Consider the following 12,187-nt stretch of genomic DNA (forward strand, 5'->3'; position numbering starts at 1 on the left):
TCAAACTCACAATCCGTTCCAACTCGCCAACCGCAGACAAAGAGGGGAGCAAATTTTTTCAAGAAAAACAAATTATGAAACATAATTTTCTGTGAGAAAATAAATAATAGTGTTTGTGTGAATATTGGAAAATGTGCGTGGGCGTGGGGGGGAGGGCAAATGATGTGACCTTGATTTCAGGTGGTAGTAACGGAGAGAAAAACTGCCACGTGGGTGTGAATGACCATTTCAAAGAAAGAGGGAAGAACGCGGTGTCAGTCACACAAGACTTAAATAAGGGACCATATTTAGGCCATTATTATTCCATACATCACACTATAAATTATTATAATAAGTGGAGACTTTTGGTCTCCCCACCTCTTCTATTATGCCTTTCGAAATTCGAACCCTCAAGTTATACTTGAGAGACATTACGTACGTGTCACACTTTCAATCAACAATGTCCCATTCCCCATCTTTTTATCGTCATTGTCTAAAATCACAAAACCACCCAGTGCTCTTTCCACAAATCCACCACGTGGTTTCCTCTTGAATCTCCACGTGTCCCTAATTTATTCTCTTCTACCTATCTATATATAGTCGCATTTAACTTTCTCTTCTCCAAATCAAACCATCTCTCTCTCTCTCTCTCTCTCTCTCTCTTCGCTCTCTTTCTATTTTGGAATCAAAATCATGGCATCTTCTCCTTTTTCTACTAAATGGGTGAAACCCCATCTCTCTTCTTCATCTTCGCCTCCAGTAATGGAGTTTGGTCTCTGTAATTCAAAATCAAAAACCCTTAAAACCCCAAATAGAAAAACCCAAACCAATTCCACTTTACAATCTTCTCCATTGCTCCATTTTCCAAACCAATCTTCACTTCCCATCAAAGAAGACTCCATCAAACACTCGAATCTAAATTTCTTACAAAAAGCTGCATCAATGGCTTTAAGTGCCTTCGAATCCGCCATTTTAACAACAGAGAGTCATCACCCACTTCCCAAAACCGCTGATCCATCCATCCAAATCGCCGGAAACTTCGCACCAGTACCGGAAACTCCCGTCCAACATAACCTTCCGGTCACCGGAACTATCCCTTCTTCTCTCCAAGGTGTCTACCTTCGCAATGGAGCAAACCCTCTGTTCGAACCCATCGCAGGTCATCACTTCTTCGACGGTGACGGAATGGTTCACGCCGTTAGTTTCACGAACGGTTCCGTTAGTTACTCCTGTCGTTTCACCCAAACCCAACGATTCGTCCAAGAGCGCGCCTTGGGTCGCCCTGTTTTTCCAAAAGCGATTGGAGAACTTCACGGGCACACAGGAATCGCTAGGCTTCTGCTTTTCTACGCAAGAGCGCTTTTCGGAATCGTAGATCACAAGCATGGCTCTGGTGTTGCAAACGCTGGTCTCGTCTACTTCAACAACAGTCTCCTCGCCATGTCAGAAGACGACTTCCCATATCAGATTCGAATCACAGATTCTGGAGATATCAAGACTGTTGGTCGTTTTAATTTCAACGGTCAACTTTCTTCCGCCATGATTGCTCATCCAAAGCTTGACCCTGTTTCAGGAGAGCTTTTCGCTTTAAGCTATGATGTGGTTCAGAAGCCATTTCTAAAGTACTTCAGCTTCTCAAGAGATGGAACAAAATCTCCAGAAGTGGAGATTCCTCTCGAAGAACCCACTATGATGCATGACTTCGCTGTAACAGAACGATTCGTGGTAATTCCGGATCAACAAGTCGTGTTCAAGCTCCATGAGATGATTCGTGGTGGGTCCCCTGTTGTTTACGATACGAAGAAGACATCAAGGTTTGGAATCCTTGAAAAAACAGCTAAAAGCGCTTCTGGAATCAAATGGGTTGATGTACCCGACTGCTTCTGCTTTCATCTTTGGAACGCTTGGGAAGAACCCGAATCGGATGAAGTTGTGGTAATCGGATCCTGCATGAGCCCACCCGATTCGATATTCAACGAATGCGACGAGAGTCTCGAAAGTGTTCTTTCTGAAATTCGACTTAATTTGAAAACAGGTAAATCGACCCGTCGACCCATTATACCCGAATCAAATAAAGTGAATTTGGAAGCAGGGATGGTGAACCGAAACCGGCTTGGGAGAAAAACCCGGTTCGCTTACCTTGCTATAGCTGAACCATGGCCTAAGGTTTCGGGTATAGCGAAAGTGGATCTTTCAACGGGTCAAGTAGAGAAATTCATGTATGGAGATCAAAGGTACGGTGGAGAACCGTACTTTGTTCCTAGGGATTCGTGTAAAGATAGAGAAGATGATGGGTTTATATTGGCTTTTGTCCATGATGAGAAGACATGGAAATCAGAGTTAATGATCATAAACGCCGTTAATTTAGAGTTAGAAGCATCAGTTAAGCTTCCTTCGAGGGTCCCATATGGTTTTCATGGAACTTTTATAGACGCGAAGGAGTTAGAGAAACAGGCCTAGTAGAGTTGCTATACCGTAAGTAGTAATGATCATTGTCTATATCATAGTTTTAGTTAATTTTGATGGAGGAGGAGATATTACCAGAGAGATGTAGTACTACGTCCCCGGAGTCTCTTCTTCCTTGCTTTTTTCATACCCTTAGAAATTTACAGTTTTACCCTTTTGTTTTTTTGAATGTTAAAAGAGTGGGAGAGAAAGAGGGACAGCTTGTAGCTTTTGGTCTTTGTACTTAGATATTGGAGCTCAGCTGGGTTTTTCTTTCTTTCTATATATATATATAAATGTTTGAAGATCTATTATTATTATTATTACATCTTCTTTGTGTTTGTGAATAATTAATAAAGTTACTTTGTCTTGTTTATAGATTTCTTGTCTCGAATAACATTATATATATAATACCCCTTTTATGGTCTTCTCCCTCTTTTTGCTATTCTCCACATGTTTTTTAGCATTTTAGGTAACTAAATTAATGAAAAAATGATGGGTATTTTGGGAAATTAAATCATGAACTTTGCTAGAAAAATAAACGATTAATATTTGATTGTTCCTAGGAAAATATCAAAAGGGGAATTGGTCTTAATTTTGAGGATGGGGATTTCGGTGACGGTTAAAACTAACACAATGAGGGGAAATCATTTTCCCAACGTGTGGTTGGAAAATATTGTAATTAACTCCAAGTGAATTTTCTCGATAAAATTAAATACTTAAATTGTAATTAACTTTCATTGTCAACTTTCAGAATTTAAACCACTAGAGGGTTAAATTTTAGAATTTCGACTCTCAAGAAGACAACTCCTCAAACAAAACAAATTCAATAATTTTTTTTCCCTAGTAATGAAAGAATAAGATACATATAACATCAAATGGTCTGATGAAATATTTCTAGAAAGCGTCATGATAAACTTACTAAAAAAAGGACACTCAAAATTTACTTAATTGACTTGGCATGTGCACAAAACCTAGATTTTTCCCTTGGGATACACAAGGAAAAAAAAAAATTCTTTGGTTATGTGCATTTGACTATCTTTTTTCAATCAGATTATCATTTTCTTTTAGAAATTTCTTATAAAGGAATTGAGAAAAATATATATTAATTCCTAAAAAATAAAAAATTAATTTAATGACTTGATGTAAATAAAATATGGCTTACAAATAACGAAGTTAGAAAATTTAAAAATAAAATAAAAAATAAATGATATAGTGTAAATAAAAATATACCTTCCAAATAATAAGTGCTCTTTTGAATTATCTACATAATAAAACACAACTACAGGGCCCACTTTTGTAAGAAACAAACTTTCATCAGTTAGGACAAACATCTCATCTAAGTATAATTTTTGTAAGTTTATTTTATTGTCTCTTCCTTTACCCCCTCTAATTTTACTATATTTCTTTCTTAGTTTATATAATAAAATACAACGGTAGACTTAATCAGGACTAAATGGACGAGTTGTATAATATGTCAGCCCCATACTTTTATCCAGCTTAAGTTGACCAAGCCCCAAAACAACCCAAGCCAGACTCTAATCGATTTCTAGATTTTTTCTTTTAAATAAATAAATAAACTTTTCAAACTAGTTTGGTATTGTTTTCTATCAAAATAAGAGTCTACTATAATTGAAAAAATGGTTAGAGGTGACAGAAAATTTTAAAATTTAAATTTTAATAATATATTAAAGTTATTTCTTTTATAAATATAAATTTATGTTTATTAATTGACACATTGCAAAACAACTTTGAGGTTATTGGTTCATAAATACATATATACATTTATATATAATATACTAGTCTTTTGGTCAAGTAAAAGCAAGGCATTGTTTTGCCCTAACCCAGCCCGGATTTAAAGTTTCAAAAAATTCGAGTCTGACTGACCTTACATTTGCAGGCAAGATCAAGGCTTTCGAGCAGTGAAGTTAGTGGGCCAACAGGCCCAATTGCAAGCCCTATTCTTGGACCAAAATAATTTTTAAAGTCCCAAAATGTGCGATGCAACACTCAACACAAAATACATTATGACTTGGAGCTATTAACTCGGATCAGTCCCTTTGAAGTCAATTTAACTAGGTTTTCTAATGTTCAAGCAACCACATAACTTGGGATTTTTCCAAAATATCTTTAACAAGTATTTATTATTTATTTATGAATTAAAAAAAAAAAAGGTAAGGATATCTGGATTATTGTGCAATTTAAAAAATATATATTTTGATAATCACATAATGTCTTTTTTTAATTATTATTTAATAACCAAGTATTCTTGTAGACATCAGACCAGGCCTGTATTTAGGTTTAGCCCAATCCTTAAACCATGGTCTTGTCTAAGGACTAGTCCCAAGACACGTGCAACACCTGCACACATCACATACACCAGGTGAGTGAGGATGCACCCTCGTGGGTGGCCCCTAGGGAATTAATGTTCATACTGGATATTGAATTCACGACCTACAGGTTCACAACCATGTAAATAAAGGTTATTGGTTCATTTGTTCCATAAACACTAAGATACTCTACGTATTTAAATATTAAAAAAATTAATTAATCAACTTGAAAAATGCTCTTAGTCAAATATGAGATAATCGGTTATCTACAATATATTTGTGGAGAACAATAAATAAAAATTATACACACATATAGAGGGGTGGTTCAAGGGCCATATGTAAAAACATATGAAAAAACAATGGTTTTTCAAAATATGGGTTAGAGATTTTGGATTGAGTTGATTTTTTGCAAGGATGGTCACTATGATGAGAAGATCATCCTCACAAAAAATTAACTCAATCCGAAATTTCTAAATCCATCAAAAGTGATTTACAAATTATTGACAAAAATTGACAAAAAATCAACGGTCTACATTCTAAGTCACTTTTAATGGGGTTAGAAGTTTCAAATTGGACTGATTTTTTTTTTTGATGATTTTCCCATCATAGAGATCATCCTCACAAAAAATCAGCTCAATCCGAAACTTCTAATCCATATTTTGAAAATTTATTAATGTTACATTGTTTTTACATATGTCCCTTGAACCTGACCATATATATATATATATATATATAATTTTTTTTTTATATGTGAGAGTGATTTTTCTTGAAATCGTTTAAGTTCTTCCTCGCTTCCAACTAATATTTCCACTATTTTTTTTTTTTTTTTAATTTATGAAAACACTCCAACGTTCAAATCAGAATCCAACTTGACAAAATAATAAATTTGGGTGAGTAGAATCACATACCTTTGCCCATGATTGATTCTATATTTATAAATTTTCTCCAAAATTCAAGTAAATCCAAACTTTCCCATTTGGATTGAACTTTGTTAAAAGTATTTCATAGAAGAATAAAATTTCTTATTGCATGGGTTTGTGTTTAAAATTTTTACGTGAGAAACCAAGATATGGTCCAAGAGAGAAGTAGAAAAAAGAGTACAAAAGGATTTTGTGAGAGTATGCTCAAAGCCAATATTTTGTCTACACACAAGCAATTAAGATCCTTACAATTTTTTTAAATGAGTGATAATCTGACATCCCCTCTGACATACGCCCCCATCACAGAATCGTAGATCATTGGCCTTGGTATACACAAGAAAAAGATTTATGATTGTGTATCCCAAGACAAATGATCTGCAATTCTGTGATGGGAGCAAATGTGGGAAGGAGTATCAAAAAATCATTATTCTTTTAAAATTATTGTGATGGATCAACAGCTCGGATTTTTTTTTCTTGCCAATGTGATGAGTCAGAATAGCATACAAATCCTTATAAATTTGGGGGGGGGGGGGGGGGAGTATATCCAACCCTGGTAGGTCACTCTCCCTGACAAGATACCTAATTTCAGGAGTCTGTGATGTCGGCGCATATGTACATGTTTTCGTTTTCCACGTTATAAAGGTGAAGAAAGAAGAATGAAAAAAAATAGTAGTAAAAGAATAAAAATAGTCGTCATTTTGTTGTGTCTCCCAAATCTATGGCACATGACGAACCCCATGACGTTTTCTTTCTTCATATAATAATTTTTTAGAGTCCCCTTACCCTTACTCAGTTGGTAAGGATTTCACCCTTACTAAGGGTTTTGGGCTCACCTCTTAGTATCCAAAAACATGATCCTATGCTTCATGATTCTAGAAGATGAAATTCTATGAATTTTAAACTTATGTCAAAGTTCAAAAGTTATTTATTTTCAAAACTTTAGATCTAATTAAAATTTTTTATTTTATTTTAATATGAGTTTTCGATGAAACTTAAAAGATTGTGATGTTGGATTTCTTATGTGGTAAACTAGTTGAGAAAAACGATCCTTAATAAGACTCAAAATTATACTATGTTACTAGGAAAAATATTTCACATTTTTGTTTTATTGTATACTCTATTATAATCAAAAGTAAGGTCGTTAAATAATCTAAAAAATATTTTTTTTATTTTAGGTTTTGATTCAAAGACTTGAAAATGGATGACTATTCTGTATTTACCGAATTCTCAAATTTAAAATTAAAATTTAATGAAGAAAAATAACATTTTTAGTTGATAGAATTTTGCTCCCTACATCCTTGTTGCATAGCATCGGATCAGGTTTTTGGATGGCTCGAGATGAGCTCATCTCCCCCTTAATGTGAGTAAGGCTAGCCTTAAAAGTAAATTATTCTCTTCATAGTCAATGTTTAGCCTCAAACTAGGTCTGACTTGAGTGTCTCCAGTAATAAATAAACAGTTTGAGATGACAGCATAATAACCAAGTTCAGATCATTCTGATAAATCTGAGAAACTTTTAAAAAATAAATTAGGTAATTTTTTAGGATTATACGAATGACATTTTTGAGTTTCTTAAAAGAAATCCATTTACTTGACCTTATCTCAATCTTGAGATTTGAAGGTTGAGAAAGTTAAAGTGTTGAGGTTGAAGGGTAAAATTTTTAACTTATTGTACGATTATTGATGATTTGTTGATTAATTTGTGTATTGGTGGATTTAATTGACCGATCCCTTATTCAGTGTTTTTTTCTTGAAAAATTAAGAGAATATTTGATAAAACATTTCAAATATTTTGTGACAGTATTTGAGAATTTCATGTAAAATGGATCCTTAAAAAATCTGAACTAATCCTTTTTAATCACAAGTTTGATGAAGAGCCTCAAACGTCATTTGAGGTTTGTACAGTCCTTTAAAAAAAAAAATTTGTTTCTTTGTACGGTTTTATTATTTAATTATATTAAAATTTGTTTAATTATTTCCCTTCGAAGGAGAGGAGGGAGAGAGTGGCCATCCCCCTTTCTCCACTTATATTGGCAACATGGGTCTCTTTGTCGCCAAAGATCAGTAGATAAACAAACCGGCATTGCCATAATCACCAAGCAATTAAAATACCCTAAAAAAATATTTAAGAATAAATTAAAAAAAGTAAATCGTGTGCTTCGTATAGCCGGTCAAATACTAATATATTAGTCTTACCAACTTAATTTCACTAATTATTTATAATTCTTGTCATAGGTGTCATCATCATCACTAAATCCATACTTTGAAAAGATTGGGGGTTGGTGCAATGAATCGACGTGTTTCTCCATTTGATTTTTTTTTTTTTTTTTTTGAGTCATGACTATTGTTAAATCAAGCTTTTTCTTATCCACGCTCACTGCTCACTCATTACGTGAAAATTCAAAATTTCAACAAGAAAATTCAATGGGTCAAGACCCACGAATTTTATAAATTGAATTCTGACGATCCAGGATAGTTGAAATTTTGATGTTTGTCAGATTTGACGACTTAGAATTGTCGAATTTCTCTCCTCCTTCATTCATTTGACAGTTTCATTCAGTTGGAAAAAAAAATCGACAATAAAAAATTTGACTACTGGAAAAGATAATATTTTTCTAAAAAGTAGTCACTTTTAATTTATCTTCCATTTTCCTCTAAGATTAATTATATGAATTGTTTGAGCAAGAAAGGCCCCAGCTATATTCTTGTTGTTTATGAGAACTCCCCCTCCCAATTCGATTCATATATCTCATCGTGGTAATATCCCAACAAAGGTGGATTTTGACGAGTCAAAAGTTAAAGTTATATGTGTCTCAAGCAACTTACATTTGAAGACAGTAAGGAAAAGTCCATGGTCGAAAAATCCACTAAAGAGGAGACATCATTATTAAGTATTGACACATGTTGCACAGGTGTAACGTATGCCCACAAGTCAAACCTCATGTGAGTAATGTGCAATGATAGTCCTCGTAATCTATATTTATTAGAAGCATTCAAGAGAAACTCTAAAATACCTTACGTGCAAGTTTAGACGACATTTAGGGTAGTGTATGGGCATAAACTACTGAACATTCGACTCTTCAAGCATAGGATTGTGGGCAGTTCTCTCCTATTTTATTATTGAAAAATAATTTAATGTTATTTATACAATATGAAAAAAGCCTAAATTTGATGATCCTAGGCCATCAAATTTTATAAAATTTGACTGATCAAGAAATTGAATTGACGTCAAATTTTTCATTGTCAAATATTTTTTTTTAAAAGGATCGAAAATGTTGAATTAATGAATGATCGGAGAAATTTAACAATTCTAAACCGTCAAATTTAAGAACATCAAGAATTTCATTGATCCTACATCGTCAAAATTCAGTTTTTAAAATTTGTGAGTCTTGGCCCGTCAATTTTTTCTATCAAAATTTTCAATTTTCACGTAGTGTTAGATCTTGTTTTGTTTTAAATTTCTAACCACTACAACAATTTTGGCCTACAGCGGCGGATATTTTCGCCGCTATATGGTTATTTGTCCGCCGGTAAAAGATATTGCGGCGATGAGCAGCGGAAGAACGATCCGACTGTGTTTCCTCCGTCGCTAACTACAGCAGCGGATAATAGTATCCGCTGTAGAAGGTAATACCATTAGCGGCGGTTTACTATATCCGCTGTAATAGGTCAAATTTTAAATTAATACTTATATACAACATATAACGGCGGGAATGCATATCCGCTGCAATAGGAAAATTTCAATTAAAAATAAAATATATGCAACATATAGCGGCGGATATTATATCCGCTGCTATAGGATAGTTTTAATCAAATAGAATAGGGGCGGAGCTTCAGATCCGCTGCAATATATCAAATTTCAATTAATTAAATAGAATATATAGAGGCGGATTATGATATCCGCTGCAATATGTCTGGGTTTAATTAATGAAATATGGACCATATAGCGGCGGATAGTATTATCCGCTGCAATAGAATAATTGTTAAATTCATAAAATCCGCCAAATCCGCCATGAAAAGCAAAATCAAACACTTCAACTCTCATTCCTCACCAAATCCGCCATTAATGAGGAGAGGATGTGGTGACTCGACCACACATGAGGATACATATTCATAAAGAGGTAATCTTTAACAAAGAGAGAGAGACTCACCAGCTGAGGTTGAGGATTCAAATCCCTCCTTCCACTCCTAGCAGTACAGGCTAGATAGGAATCCCTCGCGTCAACTCACCACAGCGACCACAAAGCAGGTGCTACACAATAGGTTGGAAATCAGGGGCCGAACCAAGCCTCTAAACGGAAGGGTCAACTGAAACTCCAATCGGAACTCAAACTGACGAAGAAAAAATCGTTGAAACACCAAATTTTAGGGATTTCAAAGAGATAGAGAGAATGAGAAGAAGAGAAGAAAAAATGATAGAGAAGGTGATGGACTTTTGAGCTTCTGATTTCAATGAGAGAGAGAGAGAGAGAGAATGAGAAAAAGAGAAGAAGAGAAGAAAAATGACATTCGGAGTTTAAGCTTCCCGCGAAAATTTTGCGCCTCTGGTTTTTATTTTTCTCTCTATAGCTGCGGAAAGCAAAATGCGCTGCTATATTACAATTTAAAAAATAAAATTTGATAAATAGAACTCACCAAAAATATCGAAGCTTTTATTTTTTAAAATCGATTTTTTCTTTTTTGTGGCGGAATCACATTTCCGCTGCTACATTACCTTTTAAATCAAATTTTTTATTTAAACAATGGAATATTTATAGAGGCGGAAGAATGAATCCGCTGCTATATTACCTTTTAAATCAATTTTTTTATTTAAACAATGGAATATTTATAGAGGCGGAACAATGAATCCGCTGCTATATTACCTTTTAAATCAATTTTTTTATTTAAACAATGGAATATTTATCGCGGCGGAACAATGAATCCGCTGCTATATTACCTTTTAAATCGAATTTTTATTTAAACAATTGAATATTTATAGTGGCGGTACCATGCATCCGCTGCTAAATTTTAATTTCAGTTAATTTTTATAATGGCGGATAAAATCATCTGCTGCTATATTCAAGTTTAAATCGGAAAAATTGGATGTTTATAGTGGCAGAAGTAATAATCCGCTGCTAGATTATCATTTTTTAAAAAAATTGATAACCAGAACACATCATCAAATATAAATTTTGATTGTTTTTTACTGGCGGATATATTAATCCGCTACAAGGTGATTTAAAATATTTTTTATAGTGGCGGATAAGTCATTCCGCTGCTATAGTTTAATTTTTTTTTTTTTTTTTTAAAAGGTTGGTAGACAGATCTCATATATTTAAAATTTTGGATTTTTATAGTAGCGGATAATATTTGCCGCCGCTATATTCAATTTTAAAATTGTTTAATTGAGAAATTGACAATGTTTATTGTGGCGGATAAATGGCTCCGCTGCTATATGATCATTTAAAAAAAATACATATAAGAACTCGTCACTAAATAACTTGAAAAAAGTGATTTTTATAGTGGCGGATACCGTATTCCGCCGCTATATGCACTGAATAAGTAAACGCGGTGCCTATGAATCCCTGTAACGGCGGGTATAATTATCAGCCGCAAAAAATTCGGTTTCTAGTGACGGATAATATTGTCCGCTGCAATAAACATATGTATAGAGGCGGATAAAAGTATCCGCCGCTATAAACAGTCGCTGTAGATCAAAAATGTTGTAGTGAACTTTAACTTTTATGTAAGTCGTTGTCTAATTGAATACGCATCTAACATCACGTTGAGAGAAATCTTTTTACTTATTTTCGATGATTGTGCAACTATAAAACACATAGAACATACTATTCCACAAAATATCTTCTCCCTATCTTCCTCAAGTTCTATGTTTCACATTTTCTTTCATTTGGAATACACCTGAGAGTTCAAAGTCTATGTTATAATGTTTGCAGAAGAGAGTAAATGGACAATATTTCCTTTAAGACAACATGCATCTCACATGCCTCGGCCGTTACACAAATTATTTATTTTCTTTTTTGTAGTTATTATCATCGTTGATATGAGATTTCGATGATTCTTTTATTTATCCTCCAAACGAATAAGATTGTTTCTTAATTTTGATTAATTGATAGCATACCTAATATTATTTAGTTTGAATTAATTATTACTTATAACTTCTTTTTTCCAACGAAGATACAATAAAACCTAGGACAAGTGACCCATATTTAGAAAACAAATTTCGAAGTCAAAGGTACACTAGATATAACACTAACCCTATTACTTAACCAAATTTTCTACTTATTTGACTGGATTTAACCACAAGAACGACATGATAAAAAAAAAACAGCATGATTAGGCACTAAGAAAGAGAATTAAATTAAGCAACCAAAGAAAGAAAATGAATGATTGAGTCTCTTATAAGTTGGTGCATGTCAAATTAAATCGAAGACGTGAAAACATTTCCTAGTGTCATATTCCAAGAACCAATGAGGGAGTTCCCCACTCTTCTTTGATTTGTCTAACCACAATTGG

The 12,187-nt window shown here is 33.8% G+C and overlaps 1 protein-coding gene across 1 annotated transcript; it reads left to right on the forward strand.

The window, feature by feature from the left end:
• Positions 1-606: 606 nt before the first annotated feature.
• LOC147390624 (9-cis-epoxycarotenoid dioxygenase NCED1, chloroplastic-like) lies at positions 607-2,800 on the forward strand. Its single transcript, XM_086459917.1, has one exon. It carries the CDS (start codon positions 673-675, stop codon positions 2,437-2,439), a length of 1,767 nt encoding a protein of 588 aa, XP_086316043.1. The 5' UTR covers positions 607-672; the 3' UTR covers positions 2,440-2,800.
• Positions 2,801-12,187: the final 9,387 nt, after the last annotated feature.

This window comes from Akebia trifoliata, chromosome 11 (genome assembly GCF_017979445.1).
Source record: "Akebia trifoliata isolate Shusen 1 chromosome 11, ASM1797944v1, whole genome shotgun sequence".
In the NCBI taxonomy this organism is placed as follows: Eukaryota; Viridiplantae; Streptophyta; class Magnoliopsida; order Ranunculales; family Lardizabalaceae; genus Akebia; species Akebia trifoliata.

Excerpts from the sequence above, each read along its gene's own strand:
- LOC147390624 (XM_086459917.1), top strand. The coding sequence starts at position 673 with ATGGCATCTTCTCCTTTTTCTACTAAATGGGTGAAACCCCATCTCTCT.